Below are 25,421 nucleotides of genomic sequence, written 5' to 3' on the forward strand. Positions count from 1 at the left end.
GTTCCCAGTCGCCACTACTTTTTCCGATGTGCCGTCCCAGCCCTGCACGACCACGTCTCCCGCAACATTGTACGCGCCCTCACCAACGCGGTTACTGCCAAGGTCCACTTAACAACGGACACGTGGACAAGCACAGGCGGGCAGGGCCACTACATCTCCCTGACGGCACATTGGGTGAATTTAGTGGAGGCTGGGACAGAGTCAGAGCCTGGGACCGCTCACGTCCTACCCACCCCCAGAATTGCGGGCCCCAGCTCGGTGGTGGTATCTGCGGCGGTGTATGCTTCCTCCACTAAAGCACCCTCCTCCTCCTCCAACGCAACCTCTGTCTCGCAATCAAGATGTGTCAGCAGCAGCAGCACGTCGCCAGCAGTCGGTGTCGCGCGGCGTGGCAGCACAGCGGTGGGCAAGCGTCAGCAGGCCGTGCTGAAACTACTCAGCTTAGGAGATAAGAGGCACACGGCCCACGAACTGCTGCAGGGTCTGACAGAGCAGACCGACCGCTGGCTTGCGCCGCTGAGCCTCCAACCGGGCATGGTCGTGTGTTACAACGGCCGTAACCTGGTGGCGGCTCTGCAGCTCGGCAGCCTCACGCACGGGCCATGCCTGGCCCACGTCTTTAATTTGGTGGTTCAGCGCTTTCTGAAAAGCTACCCATGCTTGTCAGACCTGCTCGTAAAGGTGCGCCGGCTCTGTGCACATTTCCGCAAGTCCCACACGGACGCTGCCACCCTGCAACATCGGTTTAATCTGCCAGTGCACCGACTGCTGTGCGACGTGCCCACACGGTGGAACTCTACGCTCCCCATGTTGGCAAGGCTCTATGAGCAGCGTAGAGCTATAGTGGAATACCAACTCCAACATGGGCGGCGCAGTGGGAGTCAGCCTCCTCAATTCTTTTCAGAAGAGTGGGCCTGGTTGGCAGACATCTGCCAGGTCCTTCGAAACTTTGAGGAGTCTACCCAGGTGGTGAGCGGCGATGCTGCAATCATTAGCGTCACCATTCCTCTGCTATGCATCTTGAGAAGTTCCCTGCAAAGCATAAAGGCAGATGCTTTGCGCTCGGAAACGGAGGCGGGGGAAGACAGTATGTCGCTGGATAGTCAGAGCACCCTCCTGTCTATATCTCAGCGCGATCAGGAGGAGGAGGAGGAGCATGAGGAGGATGAGGAGGAGGGGGAAGAGACAGCTTGGCCCACTGCTGACGGTACCCATGCTGCTTGTCTGTCATCCTTTCAGCGTGTATGGCCTGAGGAGGAGGAGGAGGAGGAGGATCCTGAAAGTGATCTTCCTAGTGAAGACAGCCATGTGTTGCGTACAGGTACCCTGGCACACATGGCTGACTTCATGTTAGGATGCCTTTCTCGTGACCCTCGCGTTACACGCATTCTGGCCACTACGGATTACTGGGTGTACACACTGCTCGACCCACGGTATAAGGAGAACCTTTCCACTCTCATTCCCGAAGAGGAAAGGGGTTCGAGAGTGTTGCTATACCACAGGACCCTGGCGGACAAGCTGATGGTAAAATTCCCATCCGACAGCGCTAGTGGCAGAAGGCGCAGTTCCGAGGGCCAGGTAGCAGGGGAGGTGCGGAGATCGAGCAGCATGTACAGCACAGGCAGTGCAACAGTCTTTAAGGCCCTGGACAGCTTTATGGCTCCCCAGCAAGACTGTGTCACCGCTCCCCAGTCAAGGCTGAGTCGGCGGGAGCACTGTAAAAGGATGGTGAGGGAGTACGTAGCCGATCGCACGACCGTCCTCCGTGACGCCTCTGCCACCTACAACTACTGGGTGTCGAAGCTGGACACATGGCCTGAACTCGCGCTGTATGCCCTGGAGGTGCTTGCTTGTCCTGCGGCTAGCGTCTTGTCAGAGAGGGTGTTTAGTGTGGCTGGGGGAATCATCACAGATAAGCGTACCCGCCTGTCAACCGACAGTGCCGACAGGCTTACACTCATCAAGATGAACAAAGCCTGGATTTCCCCAGACTTCTCTTCTCCACCAGCGGACAGCAATACGTAGGCTGCACCCGCGCATGGAAGCATCGTTCTCTCTCACCATCCAAAACGGGGACATTTCTGCTTCATCAATCTGTGTATAATATTCCTCCTCCTCCTCCTGCTCCTCCTCCTGAAACCTCACGTAATCACGCCGAACGGGCAATTTTTCTTAGGGCCACAAGGCTCACTCATATAATTTTTCTAAACAATTTTTATACGTTTCAATGCTCTTAAAAGAGTTGAAACTTTAACTTGAACCAATTTTTCGTTAAACTGGGCTGCCTCCAGGCCTAGTTACCACTTAAGCCACATTAACCAAAGCGATTAATGGGTTTCACCTGCCATCTTGGTTGGGCATGGCCAATTTTTTCTGAGGTACATTACTACTGTTGGTAACACCAATTTTTTTGGGCCCTCACCTACAGTGTAATCATAGTAATTTCTATGTTCTTCGCCTGCACTCATGGTACAGAAAGGTGTGTGGGGTTGGCCTACACTTTAGCTACATAAATGTAACTGGGGCCTTGTCTATACTGCAGCTACTGAAATGTGAAAGAGACGGTTATCTCCCTAAACTGCTGCAATGGGAATGTTACTGGGGCCTGTCTTGAGTGCTACTATTACAGAAATGGAACTAAGACTGCGCTCCCCCTATACTGCTGCTAGTGATATGTTAGTGGGGCCTGTCCCTAATGCTACCGCTGAAATGTTAATAATTCTGGGCTCTGCCTATACCGCTGCTAATGGTATGTCACTGGGGTGTGGAAACAGAGGCTTCACAAAGACATGATGGCGGCGAGGCCATTTCCCACCAACGCTGTTACTGTTAAGGTGCATATAACCACGGACACGTGTAGAGGACACATAGTGCCTCCAAAACATCCCCCTCCAACAATGAAAACATTCTTGGCAAATACCTTTGCATTGGTCCATCTGGTGGCAGTCCAAGAATTTCACCTTTAACGACACAACAAGAGAGCACCACCACCATCCCTCCGCCACGGCCCACTTAATCCTGGCCACATACCGAAAACCAACTACATAAAACCGCGCTACCAGGTCCGCAGTCACCACCACATTACCACCAACGAGGTTACTGTTAAGGTACATATTACCAGTCTGACTGGGGCATGCAGTGTGGGCCGAAGCCCACCTGCATTAAGCACGACATTACTACCTCAGCTGTGTTGGGCAATGCAATGGGATATTTTTATGTACCGCCGGTGGCTTCCTGGCACCCACCCATGCTGTGGGTCCACAGGGAGTTGTTACTACATCTGTCCACTTGTAAAGTACCCCAGTCTGACTGGGGCATGCAGTGTGGGCCGAAGCCCACCTGTATTAAGCACGACATTACTACCTCAGCTGTGTTGGGCAATGCAATGGGATATTTTTATGTACCGCCGGTGGCTTCCTGGCACCCACCCATGCTGTGGGTCCACAGGGAGTTGTTACTACATCTGTCCACTTGTAAAGAACCCCAGTCTGACTGGGGCATGCAGTGTGGGCCGAAGCCCACCTGCATTTAATCGGACGTTACCTCAGCTGTGATGGGCACTGCAATGGGATACATTTATGTACAGCGGGTGGGTTCCAGGGAGCCACCCATGCTGTGGGTGCACACGGAATTCTCATTGCGGAGTTGTACCTGCCTGTGACTATTTATAAAAAATCGCGGTCTGACTGGGGCATGCAGACACCTTGACAGAATGAATAGTGTGTGGCACATAGGTTCCCCATTGCTATGCCCACGTGTGCAGCTCCAGATGGAGGTGGCACAGGATTGGATTTCTCATTGCTTCTGTACAGCATTGTGGACTATCGGCCCGCCCCTTTTATGGGGGGGTCGCTGCCTAGCCATGCCAACCCTCTGCAGTGTGTGCCTGCTTTTCCTGTGGCAGACGCACTTATAAATAGACATGAGGGTGGCGTGGCATGAGGGCAGCTGAAGGCTGGGCAGGGACAGTTTGGTGTACGCTGTGGACACTGTCGTGCGGGGGGGGGGGGGGTTGGGCAGCATGTAACCCAGGAGAAGTGGCAGCGGAGTGTCATGCAGGCAGTGATTGTGCTTTGTTGGAGGTAGTGTGGTGCTTAGCTAAGGTATGCCATGCTAATGAGGGCTTTTCAGAAGTAAAAGTTGTTGGGAGGGGGGGGGGCCCACTCTTGCCGGTATTGTGGCTTAATAGTGGGACCTGTGAACTTGTGATGCAGCCCAACATGTAGCCCCTCGCCTGCCCTATCCGTTGCTGTGTCGTTCCCATCACTTTCTTGAATTGCCCAGATTTTCACACATGAAAACCTTAGCGAGCATCGGCGAAATACAAAAATGCTCGGGTCGCCCATTGACTTCAATGGGTTTCGTTACTCGAAACGAACCCTCGAGCATCACGATAATTTCGTCCCGAGTAACGAGCACCCGAGCATTTTGGTGCTCGCTCATCTCTAATGGTAACTGATTGCCCTTATAGCTATGTGGTGGGGGATGCTTGAATATAGGTTGACCACATCGCATGTAACCCAAAAGCAATTTTTGTTCCATTTTATATTCTGCAGTTGTTGAATAACTGAGCGGCTATCCAAAAGAAAACCCGGAGTTCTTCTTACTAAGGGTTGCAGGGATCGGTCGACCCACGAACTTACACGTTCACAGGGTGAACCGATCCCTGCAACTATAGGGCGTAATGGTGGGGGGAATGTGTCCTTATGAATTTTTGGGGATTCCATAAAATACTGGTAATACAGGATCTGGTGGATACAGAAATGTAGCCTCTTTGTCATTCAAAGCCCCTGTAGATACACCATGATCCAACAGCTTTTTCAAATTTTTCATGCAATTTTCCATTGGGTTAAGATCAATTTTCCTATAGGTGTCATTATCCAATAGGATTTTATAAATTTGTGAATTTATAATCAGCAAGGCACATGCGCTGGCACATCTTAGCTAAGCACCACACTAGGTGGAACGAAGGCCAATCACCACCTCCGGGTGACACCACTACCTCTTCTCCTGTGTTACATGCTGGCATTGCTGTCCAATCCCCCCCAGGATGCAGGCATGAGCCTGCATACACAGCGAACTGAAATTTTTCCCAGCGCAGCATCCAGCTGTCCCCATCCCAAACGGGGTAAGGCGCACCCCTTCACCTACTCAGTAGTCCACAGCATACTGAAATTTTTCCAAGCACAGCATTCAGCTGTCCTCATGCCACACGGTCGCTTGATAGCCACACCACCCTCATGTCTAATTATAAGTGTGTATTGGATGAGGAGGAACATGAGACGCACACTGCAGAGGGTTGGCAGGGCCTGGCAGCGACCCTCTTTGAAATTGTGGGCGATAGCCCACAATGCTGATGAGAACTGCTGATAAATTAACGTATGATCATAATTCCAATCCCATGCTACCTCTGTCACAAAATTTCATGAGCCACAAACGTGGGCATAAAGGGGACTCAGAGGCCAGTACTTCTACACATCTGCACAATTCAACAACCAATTGTAAAACAAAAGATTTTTTTACCCAGAGTGCAGGTGAACGCGCGGACGGCTTCCATTGCAGTCAATGGAAGCCGTCCGTTCACGCTATCTTCTGCTGTAGTACAGCGGAAGATAGCGTGAAAACGCCTCCCGACGCACCACGCCCGCGTCATATGGGGAAGCGTTATGCGGGAGCGCGGATGCTGGATCCGCAGGTAAGTATGGGGTCTCCTGGGGGGTGCCGTGACGGGCTCCGTCGCGGAATTTCAGAGCCCATTACGGCCGTGTGCAGCCGGCCTTAAAGATTTGTTTACCAAGAGTGCAGTTGAAACCCTTAAAGATTTGTTTACCAAGAGTATAGGTGAACCCTTGAAAGATTTGTTTATTAAGAGTGCGGTTGAACCCCTGAAAGATTTGTTTACCAAGAGTGCAGGTGAAATCCTGAAAGATTTGTTTACCAAGACTATAGGTGCAACCTTAAAAGATTTGTTTACCAAGACTATAGGTGCAACCTTGAAAGATTTGTTTACCAAGAGTGCAGGTAAAAACCTGAAAGAGTTTTTGAGCGACAGCTCATACTTGCTTAATGGGATTCAGGTGGCGGTCCACCGACAGGCAAGCTACAGCCTGTCCCGGCCCCTGCCTCTCCCCGAGGGGCTTTTTAACCAGTGCCCCAGGGAGAAACAGCATGTACTATGAAGAAATTAGAGTGGCCAAACCATAACAATTCATTCTGTCTCGGTGTCAGATAGCTGGACACTGTGCTGGGATACATTTGTGGACTCTGTGGGCGTATGAAGCTGGAACCAGCATGTTTGCTGAACTCTAGTGGTGAACCTCTTCAAAATTGGGGGCGAGAACCTGGAGGTGGTCCTCAGAAACAATTGTTGTGACAGAACCTGGCGGGAGCCCTCCGAAGAATTAGTTTTCACAGAGCCTTTTGGCCCTCTGAAGAATTGGCTGTTTAGCATGCTGACATGCTGGTTTAGGAGGAGGAGAAGGAGAAGGAGGAGGAGGAGGAGGAGGAGGAGGAAGATCAGCTACTTCTACCCATTTTTGGGGTGATAGAGGGTGCATGGTTTCCCAGTTCTAGCTTAAAGATACTTTATGTTGAGCTGCTTTCCACCGGTGGAGATGAGAAGTCTGGGGAAATAGTTGTATGGAGCACCCAATAGATGTATGAAGCAGCGGGATCACGGAGGACGTTGGTATGGTCGGCTATTTACTCCCTCACCATCTTTTTACACTGTTCCCTCTTACTCAGCCTAGACTGGGAAGTGGTGACACAGTCTGGCTGGGGTGCCATAAAACTGGCAAAGGCCTTGGAGAGTGTTCCTCTGCCTGCGCTGGGCATGCTGCCTGTTCCCCTTGTCTCCCCTGCTAGTTGGCCCACTGAAATACATCCTCTACTGCTAGTGTTGACAGATGGGAAGTTTAGTATCAGCTTTTCCAGCAGGGCCTTGTGGTATTGCAACACTCTCGTACTCCTTTCCTCTTCGGGAATGAGAGTGGAAAGATTCTCCTTATACCGTGGGTCGAGAAGGGTGCACACACAGTAATCCGTGTTGGCCAGAATGCGTCTAACGCGAGGGTCACGGGAAAGGCAGCTTAACATGAAGTCAGCCATGTGTGCCAGAGTCACAGTATGCAACACATCGCTGTCCTCACTAGGAGGATGACTCTGTCTCCTCCTCCTCTTCAGCCCATACTTGCTGAACAGATGTGAAGGAAGTAGCAGGGGTACCCTCTGCAGTGTGGGCAGCAGTCTCTTCCCCCTCCTCCTCCAATACGCACTGAGAAACAGACCTGAGGGTGGTCTGGCTATCAAGCGACATATTGTCACTTTCCCACTCCTCTGTGAAGAAGTGCGGAGGCTGACTACCACTCTGATGGGCATGTTGCAGCTGGTATTCAACAATGGCTCTACGCTGCTCGTAAACCCTGGCCAACATGTGCAAAGTTCAATTCCAGCGCGTGGGCACGTCGTACAGCAGTCGGTAAACTGGCAGCTGGCAGGTCAGACAAGTGGGGGTAGTTTTTCAGAAACTGCTGAACCACCAGATTGAACATGTGGGCCAGGCATGGCACGTGTGTTAGTCTGCCAAGCTGCAGAGCCGCCTCCAAGTTACGCCCATTGTCACACATAACCATGCGTGGTAGGAGGTTCAGCGGCGAATGCCACAGATCTGTCTGCTCCGTCAAACCCTGTAACAGCTCTTGGGCGGTGTGCCTTTTGTCAAATAAGCTCAGGAGTTTCAGCACGGCCTGTTGACGCTTCCGCACGGCAGTGGTGCAGCACCTCGAGCTACCGACTGAAGGCAACGTGCTCACAGATGGTAATTGAGAGGTGGAAGAGGAGGAGGGGGGGGGGGCGCGTTAGAGGAGGTGGCATAATAAGCCAGAGAAACCATGACCGAGGTAGGATCCTCGGTGTAGCTAGCACGTGAGCAGACCCAGGTTCAGACTCGATCCCAGCCTCCACCAGTTTAACCGAATGTGCACCAGGTTAACCGAATAGTAACAGAAGTTTGAGAACACACAGTTCTCCTTCTAATTTTGTATCAGCATGGGTTTGTGGGAGATCGCTCCTGTCAAACCAACCCGATCAGCTTCTATGAGGAGGTAAGTTCTAGACTGGATTGGGGAGAGTCATTGGATCTTGTGTATCTGAACTTTTCCAAACCATTTAATACTATGCCACATAAAAGGTTGGTATATCAAATGAGAATGCTTGGGCTGGGCGAGAACCCTGCTGATATGGTAAGATATGTATGCATAACTGAACTATAAAGGCATAACCAATGTTATTGCTTGGGGGATGAGAGGGGATATGGGCTGGGTCTGTTTGTTTATATTACTATAAAAAAAAAAGCTAATAAAAGTTACTTAAGACAAAAAAAGAAATGTCCTACAGCCCAAAGACATCTATGAAGAGGGGAAAAGAGCTTCTAGTGAGTGTTCCAAATCATCATGGATTCACATCTGCACTGCTCAGTAATGCTGTATAACCCCTTAGTGACTAGGCAAAATTTAGGAAATCTGTCATTTTAACATAGAATAACTCCGTAAAGGTTTTGCTTAACCAAGTAATTCTGACACTGTTTCTTTGCAACTTATCGTACTTCATTTAGGTGGTAAAAATAGACCAATGCAATTTATGTACATTTATTAAAAGCGCCAAAATTGGAAACATTTTGAAAGTATCTGAAATATGTGCTAACATACTGTACAAGTTTTTGATAAGATATATACCTTCATCTGTTTACTTTATTCTGGAAGGGCATTCGAAGAACTTTAGTTTTTTTTACCATTTAGGAGACATACAAATTTAACTTTAACTTTTTACTTTTGAGGAACATTTTGTTTTCCTACACTAAGCCAAGATTGCAAAGACTCACAGGTGTCAGAATGAGAGATACCCTTCACAAATGACCCCATTTTAAAAAATACACCCCTTAATGTATTCACTGAGAGGAGATTAAACTTTAACTTTATTTAACTTTTTTAAAATCTTTTATGCAACGGATAAGGACAATCTCATGATCGGGGACTGCTCACCGCAGCCCCCTCAAGACAGTTCCCTGCTATTGGCTACCTTCAGCAGCTGATAGCAGAGAGCTGTCAGACACACAGACCCCGAAGCTTTAGTCTACAGGACCAGCGTAATTTTACAGCCCTGTAGATTAAAGCCCAGATATGCGGGACATGAAAACATGTATGTGTGGTTACCAAGGGCTTAATGTCCTCCATAATGCTGCTGATTTTAAGGGTGTGCTACAGGCAGCCAGCGAACTAGACATCCTGCTCGTCTGTGTGCAGTGTGTGGGGGACATCATAGCAGATAGTCTCCACCCTTACTAGAGCTGAATTCAGGGAAAACTGACAATTAGAAAATGAGCCTACAGAAAGAAAAAATTGCAGTACACGAGTCAAATAACGGCTAGAAATTGTGTTACTCCTCATGTACACACACATCACAGCTTATTCTGAACAGTCATTTGTAAATTTAGTTACACTTTACAAGAGTTTAAATTTTTAGCTACGTTTTTGGGCTCACTTGCACCAATGTAATCTTGCGTATTTCATGTATTTAAAAAACACAGTACACAGAAAGTACACATGTATTTGAATATTTGCTTCGTATGTAAATTCCCCATAGCCTATACTGGTGCATAATACAAACCAAAATAGGACATGCTATGTTTTTTTCACACATGCAGATGTGAGTGAGCCAACAGAGATCAAAGGGCTTTTAGCACTGCTTATTATGCATGTGTTAATTAAGAGTGTAATATGCAGGTGACATATGCCCACATGAGTAAGCCCTTAGGCTGGGTTCATACAGGGCAGACTTGCCGTGTTTTTTCCGTTGCGGTTTTGCCGCAGAAGAACTGCTTCTGCGGCAAAACTGCTTCAAAGGTTAATTTGGGCTTGCGGATTTTGCTGCGGATTTTCGCAGCACTTTTTTACTTTTTGCCGCGTATTTGGTGCGGTTTTGGCTGCGTTCATAGAGGTCTATGGACAGAAAAGCGCTGCGGTAAAGACCAAAGAATGAACATGCTGCATCTTTTAAAACCGCGCCGCAGTTGCATTTCCACACTGCGGCTGTGCGGAAAAAATCCGTCCTGTGAGAACAGCTTTTTGGCAAATCTCATTTGTGCTGCATTGCACTGCAAACGCAGCGGTTTTGCCGCAGTGCGGATATGCAACAGCAAACCGCGGCAAATCCGCCCTGTGTGAACCCAGCCTTACTCACATCTCTAACATTTTCGGCATATCCACAGGATATGCGATACATGTCTGATACATGCAAGTCCCACCTTTTCAACTTGTACCCATCTCCCCAATCTTCCTCCTGTTCGTCTTACCTTCTTTCCACTCCCATAGAAGTGAATTGGAGTTGTAAACTATATAGCTGTTTCTGCATCTCAAAAGTCAGGGAAACAGCATTCACTTTCATGGGAGTTATGGAAACAGTGTAAAACAGCCAGTTTGGCCGTTTCTGAAATCCCAGCCACCAATGGCTGCATAGAGCAATCCTGGTATTCCCATCTCAGTCAAATATGGCTCAGATGGAAATACTCCTTGTGTGTCATTCCAACAGTGCACACAGAGAGGACAATTAAGACACTAATTACTAAGTAGTATACATCAGCCTGATTTTTAAAAAAAATCTTCAAAACAGACTACCTATTTTAGTAAAAAATATACATTTTTCACATGTAACTTGTTGACGTGTCAAAAAAAATGTGGATGAAAGTGTCCCTTTAAGTATACAACTACCTTCAGCTGTCTTTTGCTATCGGTAAAAGACTATACACTGATGGCAAGATTAAGGAGGCCACCTTAATTACAGATTTCCATGATCCTCAATAATGGAATCTTTGGGAATATGCACAGAGAATGGAGCTCCTAGACTTCAATGGTATCATAGTCGATATCTCAATGACAAGTCACAACATAGCATTAGGTTTACACAGACTTTATATATTCCTTATATCCTGTAACTTACACCTGGAGTTAGGAACAGAGACAAGTGCTTGTGTAAAAGAGCTTGGTTTTCCAGATTCCCGGCACAAAATTTCTGCAGAAATTGGTGTGTGTATTTTAAAATCTCCTTCATTTTGATGTCTCCCTGTAGAATCAATGCAAATACATTAGTAAGGGGGATTTTCAGCTTTTAAAACCTTACTTACACATGCTAAACAGAGGAAAATATAAAGGAAAGGTATATTTTTCTATTCAATCTCAGTTTAGGCCAAAGAAACATATGCGGAAATTATGTATTATATGAACCCAACTTAACATCGCTTTTGGTTATGGTTATACAGCGACATAAAGATTGCGACATTGTATTTAGTGATTGTCTATATGGTCACATTGTGATATGTGATCACCCTTTACAAAAAAATTGAAAGCTGTTGGATCTTTGGTTGTAGGTTGCACGCAGCTTTTCTACCAGTGAAAACAATATAAAACTGCGTGCAACTGTGACTCGTTTGTCTGACATGTCTGACAGTATTTTGATTTTTTAACAGCAACATAGCAGCTCTAAAATAGTCATGCAACAGCAAGGCAAAGCGTAAACATTTCTTGGTAGCAAAACTTGTCTAAGACTTGATGTATCAACATATAGCACTAGCCTTACTCCAGCCAAAATAATAGTACATTTAGTAATGTCAGAAATCTTAGCAATTAGACCCTATTACAAAATTCACAAGTCACACAGTCCACCACGACTTTTATGGTTCAAACGCTTTTTATTTTTATTTGATCGTACAATCAATCAATAAGAACAGCTTCTTACACATAGCCACATCAAAAAAATAGAAAAATAATTTTTGTTCATATAACTTTCACTATATGAGTATCGAATCTTCCTTATATAGAACTATATCCAACATCAACAAAATAGTTTGAGGAGGTCCTGTGCAGGTATAAAGTATCAGGATATAGAGTAGCGCAAAGCCATCAAGTATTCAAGGTAAAGATAGAGAAAATTGAAAAGGAAAAAAAAGAAGAGAAGAAGAAAAAAAGGAAAAGAAAGGCTTCTCTGTGTTCGGCAGGTCGGGCCGCCCGCCCTAATTATATAATCTTTTGCTAGTTTCTTACTGGTTTAAGGGTTAATTTCCCCTCTAAGGAGCCAGTCACTAAGTCGACTGGAAGAACGTATTGTTAGCCATACCGCCCAGGTTGCATAATACTTTTGAAATCTGTTGTCGTCTGTAGCAATGGTTTCTTCTAATTGCCTCAGCGTGTCCACAGCTTCCAACCATAGTACTCTGGATGGGGGTGTTATTGATTTCCATAGCCTCGGGATTACCTGTCTTATGGCCAGAATGAAAAATCTTAGCAATCCTTTTCTTGCGCCTGAGATGGAACCCGGGAAAATCGACAGAAGGGCCAGCTCAGGTGAGAAGGTGATCCCAGCATGCGTCAGTGCGTTGTAAAGTTTATTTACATCTGTCCATAGACTATGGATCAAAGGGCACGACCACCATATGTGGAGGAAAGTACCCTCCTCTACTAGGCATCTCCAGCATCTATCTGTTTGCTGTGGATATATCTTGGCTAGTTTAGATGGAACTCTATACCATTGAGAGATCAATTTGTAGTTTGTTTCCTGAAGTTTGTTGGAAATAGATAATTTATGTGTTAAAGTTAATGCCTTTACCCAATCTCTTTCTGATATTGGGTGCCCCAACTCCCTTTCCCAGTGCGATTTAAACCCCACTTTTTCGTCCTTTGTCTCCTCTGCTAGCAAGATGCGGTATGAGCTAGAGATTTCAGCTTTAGGTGGATCAGCTGCCACACACAACTCTTCAAACCTGGTCAAGGGCCTACTCAGTTGTCCGATTGTGCCCAGGGAGCGGACATAACTACAAATTTGGAGGTACTGAAACCATGCTCCGGTCACTGGTCCCCCAGATCCCAAAATGCTTTGTAGTGTTTTCATGTTCCCATTCTCCAGTAAATCTCTGATACGAGGTGTCGTAACCCCCAATTTGGCCCCACCACGACTTTTAACACTGGTGACAGATGTTTTAATTTGGGTTTGGTAAATTTCATTTTAGTCCTAAATTATTTGCATATACTTAATAGCCTATAGTTGGGAATGAATGTTTATCCAAATTTCCATTCACCCAATCATTGCCCTATGTGAATGTGCTGGCGATTTCCTGACAAATAAAAGTTAATTTGTTAGAAAGCAATAATAAAACTGTATGCACCTGGATAGTCCTGGACAGTCTGGGAAAATCAGCCAATATAAAAGAGCCCACATTGTAGAGTTGATTCAATCAGTGGTATGCATTGCATATTACAGAAATAGCTGCAGACTCTATAATCCACTATTGCCTGTTATTTGCCACAGAAGTGTAAAGAGTAATCTTGATCCAATATCATCTAAGCTGGTAATACAACTGAGGCCTTTTTCACACAAGCGTCATTTTGATGCTAAGTAGGGGCGTCAAAAAACTGCATCCATTAGAGCTAATGGTTTACTATGGATTCCTTCAGACGACCATTTTTTTGACACGCCTAAAAAAAAATTGCACCGCAAAATATAGGACATAAGCACGTTATTTCAACGCAGCATCAAAAGATAGGTCTTGTCCTAGGTTTTAGCGGCACAACACATGAGGATATGGGAGCCATCTGAAAAATGGGAGGGAGTTTAGTGGCAGCGAGCCTCTAGTGAGGCATTTAACCCTTTCCAATCCACTGTCTGACGTCTAAAGACATTTTGATTGAAGGCTGTACAGCTCCGAGGTCGGAAATGTCCGACAAGGTATTTTTACTGTAGATCACTGGCCGCTCTGTTGTCGGGGGCCAGCAGATGGCGCCATTGTATAATTGCAGAAGGAGAAAGCCCCCTAGGAAACCCTGAATCCAAAATTGGATTGCGAAGGGTTAAAGTAATTAAAAATAGTACATCTGTCGACCGAGGGATTGCAGGGCTGCGGTGTTATTTCCCCCTTAGAATAGCCGCTACTTGGTTCTTCTGATTTTCGGGTGAGTTAGTCGCGATTTTTAGCATGTGAAGGAGCCCTGAGATAGTGGTTAGCCAAAAGCTAGTTTATTCAACAGCCATTTCTGCCAACTCCACTATAAACATGTGTTCCTGGCTCAGATACAAACTACCCATTATCAGTGGACAGCTACCTATTCATACAGTATGTGACCAGCTTTTGAGACACAGATATGCTATTCAGCAAGAGTTTAAATTCTAAACTGGCCACAGAATATAATGAAACACTTTCAGATCACCTAACCATGGTTCTTTATGTCTATGCCAGCAGGATGGGTAAAGCTACTGTGCTGGTTTACTTAATGCAAAACAATCAGCTAAAAATATTCCAAGTGATCAATCAATATTTATCCTAGTATCTGTTGATGAAGGCTGACTTTACACGGGTATATGCGTATTTGCCCCTGCCTGAACGCTGTGTTCTTTTGCACATGCATTAGCATATTTTACTGTACTTTTTGCGGCCACCAGGCATGTTAATTTGTGCTTGACAAATAAAGACGCACCATATAAAATAAATACGCACCATATAAAATGAGACAGCTCGGATTGGGTGAAAACTTGTGTATCTGGGTAAAGAATTGGCTCAGAGATAGAAAGCAGAGGGTGGTAATAAATGGTTCATACTCTGACTGGGCCACCGCTGCTAGTGGGGTGCCACAGGGTTCAGTATTGGGCCCCATTCTGTTCAATATATTTATCAACGACCTGATAGAGGGGCTGCACAGTAAAATATCAATATTTGCAGATGACACAAAATTATACAATATAATCAATGCAACGGAGGACAATGTGCGGCTACAAACGGACCTGGATAAGATGGGGGCTTGGGCAGAAAAATGGCAAATGAAGTTCAATGTTGATAAATGTAAGGTTATGCACATGGGCAGGAGGAACGGATGTCACAAATATACATTAAAGTGATATGGAAAAGGACCTGGGGGGACTAGTGGATTGTAGATTAAACTGGAGTACCCAATGCCAGTCAGCTGCTGCAAAAGCTAATAAAGTCTTGGGGTGCATTAAAAGAGGTATAGGGGCGAGGGACGAGGACATTATCCTCCCACTATATAAGGCACTTGTCAGGCTCCACATGGAATACTGCGTACAGTTCTGGTCACCGGTTCTCAGGAAAGATGTTACAGTGCTTGAGGGGGTTCGAAGAAGGGCAACTAAACTAATACATGGAATGAAGGGACTAGAATACCCAGAGAGACTATCAAAATTGGGAATATTTACGCTGGAAAAAAAGACGGCTAAGGGGTGATCAAATAACTCTGTATTAATACATGAGGGGACAATACAAGGATCTCTCCCACAATCTGTTTATACCCAGGACTGCGATGGTAACAAGGGAGCATCCGCTATGTCTAGAAGAAAGCATGTTTCATCGCCAACACAGAAAAGGATTCTTTACTATAAGAGCAGTGAGACTGTGGAACTCTCTGCCCGAGGAAGTGCTGATGGCAAAATCCATAGAGAAATTTAAAAGGGGACTTGATGTCTTTCTAGAGGGGAAGGATATTACAGGATATAAATCTTAGGTCAATTGTTAATCCGGGTATACAGGCAGGTAGGAACTATTAGGGGTTGATCCAGGGATTAGTCTGATTGCCATTAGGGAATTGGGAAGGAATTTTCCCCCAAATGGGCTAATTGGCTCCTGCCTCTTGGGGTGTTTGCCTTCCTCTGGATTCACAACATAGGAGGATAAACAGGCTGAACTAGATGGACATTGTCTTCATTCGGCCTTACATAGTATGTTCCTATGTTACTATATTTGAAATGGCTAATTACTTCCAAATCTATATATATAAAATTGAATGTAAGTCTGTGTGCGTGCGTGTCTGTCTGTCTGCGTGTCTGTCTGTTTGTCCTTTATGCGCTACTACACCATTCATCCGATCGCCATGAAACTTTGAGAAGTTGTTGAGTACACTCCTGGAAAGATTATAGGCATAGTACAACTATCCTACGATAAATGGCGCGCGTGCGAGCGTCGTCGACAGTTACGCCCCCCCCCCACGTAGATCGTTCGATTTCCATCACTGCCACTAATTCTCTCACTTCCCAATGTCGTAGAAACATGAAATTTGGCACGAGCATTGATTATGTCATAAATAGGAAAAGCTAATGGGTCCCAACTCGATTATTCAATTGTAAGCGCCAAAGAATTAGCGTCCAAATTTTACGTACAGAATCTAATTTTCTCGCTTCCCAATGTCATAGAAACGTGAAATTTGGCACGGGCATTGAATATGTCATAAATAGGAAATGCTAATCGGTCCCAACTCGATTATTCAATTCTATGCGCCAAAGAATTAGCGTCCAAATTTTACGTACGGAATCGAATTTTCTCACATAGAAACTTGAAATTTGGCATGAGCATTGAATATGTCATAAATAGGAAACGCTAATCGGTCCCAACTCGATTATTCAATTCTATGCGCAAAACAATTAGCGTCCAAATTTTACGTACGGAATCGAATTCTCTCGCTTCCCAATGTAATAGAAACTCGAAATTTGACACAAGCATTGATTATGTCATACATAGGAAAAGTTAATGGGTCCCAACTCGATTATTCAATTTTAAGCGCAAAACAATTGGCGTCCGAATTTTACGTACGGAATCGAATTTTCTCGCTTCCCGATGTAATAGAAACTTGAAATTTGGCACGAGCATTGATTATGTCATAAATAGGAAAAGTTAATGGGAAGTTGTTGAGTACATTCCTGGGAAGATTACTGGCATAGTACATCTATCCTACGATAGGTGGCGCGCGTGCGAGCGTCGTCGACAGTTATGCCCCCCCAGACAAAGATCGTTTGATTTCCATCTCAAGCACAAAAGCAAAAGGCATTACGAGCAACGGGATGAGTGTTCAACTACAAAATGATGCATCCGCCGAACGTATCACAAGACAATTCCTGGATATTGAAAATGCTGAGGTAAAATAAAAGCTGTGCTGTGATTGGTTGCTATATATTATACCGCTGAGGTAAAATGAATGCTGCGCTGTGATTCGTTGCTATTTTTTATATTGCTGAGGCAGAATAAAAGTTGCGCTGTGATTGGTTGTTATTTCTCTTACTGCTGACGTAACATGAAAGCTGCGCTGTGATTGGTTGTTATATATTATACCGCTGACGTAACATGAAAGCTGCACTGTGATTGGTTGTTATATTTTATACTGCTGAGGTAACATATAAGCTGTCCTGTGATTGGGTGTTATCTATATATATAAAATTGAATGTATGTCTGTGTGCGTGCGTGTCTGTCTGTCTGCGTGTCTGTCTGTCTGTTTGTCCTTTATGCGCTACTACACCATTCATCCGATCGCCATGAAACTTTGGGAAGTTGTTGAGTACACTCCTGGGAAGATTATAGGCATAGTACAACTATCCTACGATAAATGGCGCGCGTGCGAGCGTCGTCGACAGTTACGCCCCCCCCCACGTAGATCGTTCGATTTCCATCACTGCCACTAATTCTCTCACTTCCCAATGTCGTAGAAACATGAAATTTGGCACGAGCATTGAATATGTCATAAATAGGAAAAGCTAATGGGTCCCAACTCGATTATTCAATTGTAAGCGCCAAAGAATTAGCGTCCAAATTTTACGTACGGAATCTAATTTTCTCGCTTCCCAATGTCATAGAAACGTGAAATTTGGCACGGGCATTGAATATGTCATAAATAGGAAATGCTAATCGGTCCCAACTCGATTATTCAATTCTATGCGCCAAAGAATTAGCGTCCAAATTTTACGTACGGAATCGAATTCTCTCGCTTCCCAATGTAATAGAAACGTGAAATTTGGCACGGGCATTGAATATGTCATAAATAGGAAATGCTAATCGGTCCCAACTCGATTATTCAATTCTATGCGCCAAAGAATTAGCGTCCAAATTTTACGTACGGAATGTAATTTTCTCACATAGAAACTTGAAATTTGGCACGAGCATTGAATATGTCATAAATAGGAAATGCTAATGGGTCCCAACTCGATTATTCAATTCTATGCGCCAAAGAATTAGCGTCCAAGTTTTACGTACGGAATGTAATTTTCTCACATAGAAACTTGAAATTTGGCACGAGCATTGAATATGTCATAAATAGGAAACGCTAATGGGTCCCAACTCGATTATTCAATTCTATGCGCCAAAGAATTAGCGTCCAAATTTTACGTACGGAATGTAATTTTCTCACATAGAAACTTGAAATTTGGCTTGAGCATTGAATATGTCATAAATAGGAAACGCTAATCGGTCCCAACTCGATTATTCAATTCTATGCGCAAAAGAATTAGCGTCCAAATTTTACGTACGGAATCGAATTCTCTCGCTTCCCAATGTAATAGAAACTCGAAATTTGACACGAGCATTGATTATGTCATACATAGGAAAAGTTAATGGGTCCCAACTCGATTATTCAATTTTAAGCGCAAAACAATTGGCGTCCGAATTTTACGTACGGAATCGAATTCTCTCGCTTCCCAATGTAATAGAAACGTGAAATTTGGCACGGGCATTGAATATGTCATAAATAGGAAATGCTAATCGTTCCCAACTCGATTATTCAATTCTATGCGCCAAAGAATTAGCGTCCAAATTTTACGTACGGAATGTAATTTTCTCACATAGAAACTTGAAATTTGGCACGAGCATTGAATATGTCATAAATAGGAAACGCTAATGGGTCCCAACTCGATTATTCAATTCTATGCGCCAAAGAATTAGCGTCCAAATTTTACGTACGGAATGTAATTTTCTCACATAGAAACTTGAAATTTGGCTTGAGCATTGAATATGTCATAAATAGGAAACGCTAATCGGTCCCAACTCGATTATTCAATTCTATGCGCAAAAGAATTAGCGTCCAAATTTTACGTACGGAATCGAATTCTCTCGCTTCCCAATGTAATAGAAACTCGAAATTTGACACGAGCATTGATTATGTCATACATAGGAAAAGTTAATGGGTCCCAACTCGATTATTCAATTTTAAGCGCAAAACAATTGGCGTCCGAATTTTACGTACGGAATCGAATTTTCTCGCTTCCCGATGTAATAGAAACTTGAAATTTGGCACGAGCATTGATTATGTCATAAATAGGAAAAGTTAATGGGAAGTTGTTGAGTACATTCCTGGGAAGATTACTGGCATATTACATCTATCCTACGATAGGTGGCGCGCGTGCGAGCGTCGTCGACAGTTATGCCCCCCCCAGACAAAGATCGTTTGATTTCCATCTCAAGCACAAAAGCAAAAGGCATTACGAGCAACGGGATGAGTGTTCAACTACAAAATGATGCATCCGCCGAACGTATCACAAGACAATTCCTGGATATTGAGAATGCTGAGGTAAAATAAAAGCTGTGCTGTGATTGGTTGCTATATATTATACCGCTGAGGTAAAATGAATGCTGCGCTGTGATTCGTTGCTATTTTTTATATTGCTGAGGCAGAATAAAAGTTGCGCTGTGATTGGTTGTTATTTCTCTTACTGCTGACGTAACATGAAAGCTGCGCTGTGATTGGTTGTTATTAGAGATGAGCGAACGTACTCGGATAGGCACTACTCGTCCGAGTAATGTGCCTTATCCGAGTACCGCTGTACTCGTGCTCAAAGATTCGGGGCGCTCCGCTGCTGACAGGTGAGTTGCGGCGGGGAGCGGGGCAGAGCGGCCGGGAGAGAAGGACAGAAAGATCTCCCCTCCGTTCCTCCCCGCTCTCCCCTGCAGCTCCCCGCTCCACAGCGCGTCCCGAATCTTTGAGCACGAGCACAGCGGTACTCGGATAAGGCACATTACTCGGACGAGTAGTGCCTATCCGAGTACGTTCGCTCATCTCTAGTTGTTATATATTATACCGCTGACGTAACATGAAAGCTGCACTGTGATTGGTTGTTATATTTTATACTGCTGAGGTAACATATAAGCTGTCCTGTGATTGGGTGTTATCTATATATATAAAATTGAATGTATGTCTGTGTGCGTGCGTGTCTGTCTGTCTGCGTGTCTGTCTGTCTGTTTGTCCTTTATGCGCTACTACACCATTCATCCGATCGCCATGAAACTTTGGGAAGTTGTTGAGTACACTCCTGGGAAGATTATAGGCATAGTACAACTATCCTACGATAAATGGCGCGCGTGCGAGCGTCGTCGACAGTTACGCCCCCCCCCACGTAGATCGTTCGATTTCCATCACTGCCACTAATTCTCTCACTTCCCAATGTCGTAGAAACATGAAATTTGGCACGGGCATTGATTATGTCATGAATAGGAAAAGCTAATGGGTCCCAACTCGATTATTCAATTGTAAGCGCCAAAGAATTAGCGTCCAAATTTTACGTACGGAATCTAATTTTCTCGCTTCCCAATGTCATAGAAACTTGAAATTTGGCACGAGCATTGAATATGTCATAAATAGGAAACGCTAATGGGTCCCAACTCGATTATTCAATTCTATGCGCAAAAGAATTAGCGTCCAAATTTTACGTACGGAATCGAATTCTCTCGCTTCCCAATGTAATAGAAACTCGAAATTTGACACGAGCATTGATTATGTCATACATAGGAAAAGTTAATGGGTCCCAACTCGATTATTCAATTTTAAGCGCAAAACAATTGGCGTCCGAATTTTACGTACGGAATCGAATTTTCTCGCTTCCCGATGTAATAGAAACTTGAAATTTGGCACGAGCATTGATTATGTCATAAATAGGAAAAGTTAATGGGAAGTTGTTGAGTACATTCCTGGGAAGATTACTGGCATAGTACATCTATCCTACGATAGGTGGCGCGCGTGCGAGCGTCGTCGACAGTTATGCCCCCCCAGACAAAGATCGTTTGATTTCCATCTCAAGCACAAAAGCAAAAGGCATTACGAGCAACGGGATGAGTGTTCAACTACAAAATGATGCATCCGCCGAACGTATCACAAGACAATTCCTGGATATTGAGAATGCTGAGGTAAAATAAAAGCTGTGCTGTGATTGGTTGCTATATATTATACCGCTGAGGTAAAATGAATGCTGCGCTGTAATTCGTTGCTATTTTTTATATTGCTGAGGCAGAATAAAAGTTGCGCTGTGATTGGTTGTTATTTCTCTTACTGCTGACGTAACATGAAAGCTGCGCTGTGATTGGTTGTTATATATTATACCGCTGACGTAACATGAAAGCTGCACTGTGATTGGTTGTTATATTTTATACTGCTGAGGTAACATATAAGCTGTCCTGTGATTGGGTGTTATATATTATAAAGCTGAGGTAACATGAAAGCTGCGCTGTGATTGGTTGTTATATATTATACCACTGAGGTAACCTAAAAAAGCTGCGCTGTGATTGGTTGTTATCTAGATATATAAAAATGAATGTATGTCTGTCTGTCTTCGCAGCAACGCGCGACGGGTAAGCTAGTGTTTTATATTTGCAGTGGAATTATGCATTGTTTCACGTATATTTTTTTTTTGTATTGCACACATTTACACCCCCCACCTCCCCCCCCCATTGACTACTATATGGATTTTTGGTGCACAAATACGCAGAAAAATAGACCATAATGTTTTGTTATTTTTTGCGCAAAGTTCACTTGCGTAATACTGAAATGTGAACAAGCTTATTGAAATCAATGTATTCTATTCTCTGCGTATTGCATGCATACGCATATTGCATTGCATACAAATACGCCTGTATGAAGCCAGCCTAAGGGTAGTAAAAATATAAAGACTGCTGAATGCTCAAAGCAAAAAGGCCAACCATCTGAAGACTTGAATTGGACCATGATTATGTTTCATGAGATGACAAGTGACAACATTCAGTAAACCAGCGACACATTAAAGCATGCATCTACATTTTTCTGATCTTGGTCACCGTATGACAACGTGTGTTTTTTAATATGTTGAATGTGATTGTTCTCAGCAAGAAAAACCACGTAATCTTGTAGATATGATACTTTTAATGGCTAACAAAAAAAAAAAAAAACAACATGTTATAGCAAGCTTTAGAACCTACTCAGGGTTCTTTCTCAGGTTTAAATGGAATACATCTGAAGAGGCAAATATATATACACACATACATATAAAAAAGCACAGACATGGTGTGATTAATTTGCACTTAAAACAATACCAGAACAGGATGAGAAGAGGAGTAAATATTTAATTCATCCACTGATAAGGATGTGAAAGTTTTATGGTCCCTATATTGGTGTTAGGGGGTCACCAGGCCAGTGTGTTATCTATATATATAAAATTGAATGTATGTCTGTGTGCGTGCGTGTCTGTTTGTCCTTTATGCGCTACTACACCATTCATCCGATCGCCATGAAACTTTGGGAAGTTGTTGAGTACACTCCTGGGAAGATTATAGGCATAGTACAACTATCCTACGATAAATAACGCGAGCGTCGTTGAAAGTTACCACCCCCCCCACGTAGATCGAATAAGTAAGCCACCTGCTATTGTGATGTCATCACTGATGTCATTAACATAGGACGCCCTTGAACATGCCCCAACATGTTCTATAAAGCTGCATTGTGATGTCATTAAGGCTCTATTATGACACGTACAGCTTGGAACCACTAGAGCACGCCAGCCAATTACCATTGGAGTTGGAAGTGGGTAAACAAGTACTAGGATATCTTCCTAAGAAGCCACAGCAGCCGGATAAATTGTATGTTCCACCCAACGGCTATTTTATTCAGCCCGCAAGGGGGAAGCAGCGGCCTACAAAATCTAATTCCCTTATTTCCTGATGTCATAGATAGATAGATAGATAGATAGACTGTATGCAATAACCCAGATAGATAGATAGATAGATAGATAGATAGATAGATAGATAGATAGATAGATAGATAGATAGATAGATAGACTGTATGCAATGACACGTACAGCTTGGAACCATAAATACTAGAGCACGCCAGCCATTTACAGTCAGTCTCCATTGGAGTTGGAAGTGGGCAAACATGTACTAGGCTATCTTCCCAAGAAGCCACAGCAGCCGGATAAATTGGATGTTCCACACAACGGCTTTTTTATTCAGCCTGCAAGGGGGAAGCAGCGGCCTACAAAATCTCAGTGGTCGCTGCTGCCGTCATCTAGATATATAAAAACGAATGTATGTCTGTATGTCTGTCTTCGCAGCAACGCGCGACGGGTACGCTAGTCTATATATATAAAATTGAATGTATGTCTGTCTGTGTGTCTGCGTGTCTGTCTGTCTGTTTGTCCTTTATGCGCTACTACACCATTCATCCGATCGCCATGAAACTTTGGAAAGTTGTTGAGTACACTCCTGGGAAGATTATAGGCATAGTACAACTATCCTACGATAAATGTCGTGCGTGCGAGCGTCGTCAACAGTTACGCCCCCCCCCACGTAGATCGTTTGATTTCCATCACTGCCACTAATTCTCTCACTTCACATTGTCGTAGAAACATGAAATTTGGCATGAGCATTGATTATGTCATAAATAGGAAAAGTTCAAGGGTCCCAACTCGATTATTCAATTCTAAGCGCCAAAGAATTAGCGTCCAAGTTTTACGTACGGAATCTAATTTTCTTACTTCCCAATGTCATAGAAACGTGAAATTTGGCAGGAGCATTGATTATGTCATAATTAGGAAAAGATAATAGGTCCCAACTTGATTATTCAATTCTAAGCGCCAAAGAATTAGCGTCCAAATTTTACGTACGGAATCTAATTTTCACACTTCCCAATGTCATAGAAACTTGAAATTTGGCACAAGCATTGATTATGTCATAAATAGGAAAAGCTAATGGGTCCCAACTCGATTATTCAATTCTAAGCACAAAAGAATTAGCGTCCAAATTTTACGTACAGAATCTCATTTTTCACTTCCTGATGTCATCTATATATATATATAAATGAATGTATGTCTGTCTGTCTGTCTGTCTGTCTGTCTGTCTGTCCTTTATGCATTACTACACTAGATATATAAAAACTAATGTATGTATGTATGTCTGTCTTCACAGCAACACGCAACGGGTAAGCTAGTCTATATATATATAAAATTGAATGTATGTCTGTTTGTCCTTTATGCGCTACTACACCATTCATCCGATCGCCATGAAACTTTGGGAAGTTGTTGAGTACACTCCTGGGAAGATTATAGGCATAGTACAACTATCCTACGATAAATGGCGTGCATGCGAGCGTCGTCGACAGTTACGCCCCCCCCCCCCCACGTAGATCGTTTGATTTCCATCACTGCCACTAATTCTCTCACTTCCCGAAAGCGTAGAAACATGAAATTTGGCACGAGCATTGATTATGTCATAAATAGGAAAAGCTAATGGGTCCCAACTTGATTATTCAATTCTAGCGCAAAAGAACTAGCGACCAAATTGTACGTACGGAATCTAATTTTCTCACTTTCCAATGTCATAGAAACATGAAATTTGGCACGAGCATTGACTATGTCATAAATAGGAAAAGGTAATTGGTCCCAACTCGATTTAATTCTAAGCGCCAAAGAATTAGCATCCAAATTTTACGTACGGAATCTACTTTTCTCACTTCCCGATGTCATAAAAACTTGAAATTTGGCACGAGCATTGATTATGTCATAAATAGGAAAAGTTGAAGGGTCCCAACTCCATTATGCAATTCTAAGCGCCAAAGAATTAGCGTCCAAATTTTACGTATGGAATCTAATTTTCTCACCTCCCAATGTCATGGAAACTTGAAATTTGGCACAAGCATTGATTATGTCATAAATAGAAAAAGCTAATGGGTCACAACTTGATTATTAAATTCTAAGCGCAAAAGAATTAGCGTCCAAATTTTATGTAAGGAATTTAATTCTCTCACTTCCTGATGTCATCTATATATAAAAACGAATGCATGTATGTCTGTCTTCACAGCAACGCGCGACGGGTAAGCTAGTCTGTGCTATAAATTTCTCATAAATCGCCAGTCACACATAAACCCGCTTGAAAAATTTAGGGCTGTGTTGAAAAGGTCAAAGATGGTTATAAAATTGGGGGCGTGGCTTGGAGAGGCATCAGGACGGCCACTGCTTAGGCTCCGTCCGACACAGGCTCCCTGCAACTAACAAGCAACAGCTGACCGGCTAAAAACATGGCTATAGGCTGTGTGAACATACCAGGCATACAGCGATGTCAAGGAGGAGGAGGAAATCAAAGGCCAAACCATCCAGGCTTGAAGAATTCTTCTCAGCGCTCGTCTCTCTCTCTGTAATGGCCGCAGAAGACTCGCCCACCGCCGGCTCCCTGGCAGAGGAGCTGCAAGAAGCCCCGGTCCCCACACATGAAGGTGAGAGGGGAGATAATAATGAGAAGGTGGGGGAGACGTCAGACTGCCTGCAGACAACAGGGGAAACTGCAGCTGAGGAAAGCCTAACAGATGAAGGCAGTTCAGTTA

At 44.1% G+C, this 25,421-nt stretch overlaps 1 protein-coding gene across 3 annotated transcripts in view; it reads right to left on the bottom strand.

Annotated features, from left to right (window-relative positions):
• The window catches only part of ITPR3 (inositol 1,4,5-trisphosphate receptor type 3), a 665,728-nt gene that overhangs the window by 261,409 nt on the left and 378,898 nt on the right, over positions 1 to 25,421 (bottom strand). For all 3 annotated transcript variants that reach the window (XM_066609086.1, XM_066609095.1, XM_066609083.1), the window contains one exon: positions 10,993 to 11,115. In XM_066609086.1, coding sequence (XP_066465183.1) covers positions 10,993 to 11,115 — 123 coding nt within the window. The remainder of the gene's footprint in view (positions 1 to 10,992; positions 11,116 to 25,421) is intronic.

The sequence above is a fragment of the Eleutherodactylus coqui genome, chromosome 1 (assembly GCF_035609145.1).
Source record: "Eleutherodactylus coqui strain aEleCoq1 chromosome 1, aEleCoq1.hap1, whole genome shotgun sequence".
Taxonomy (NCBI): domain Eukaryota; kingdom Metazoa; phylum Chordata; class Amphibia; order Anura; family Eleutherodactylidae; genus Eleutherodactylus; species Eleutherodactylus coqui.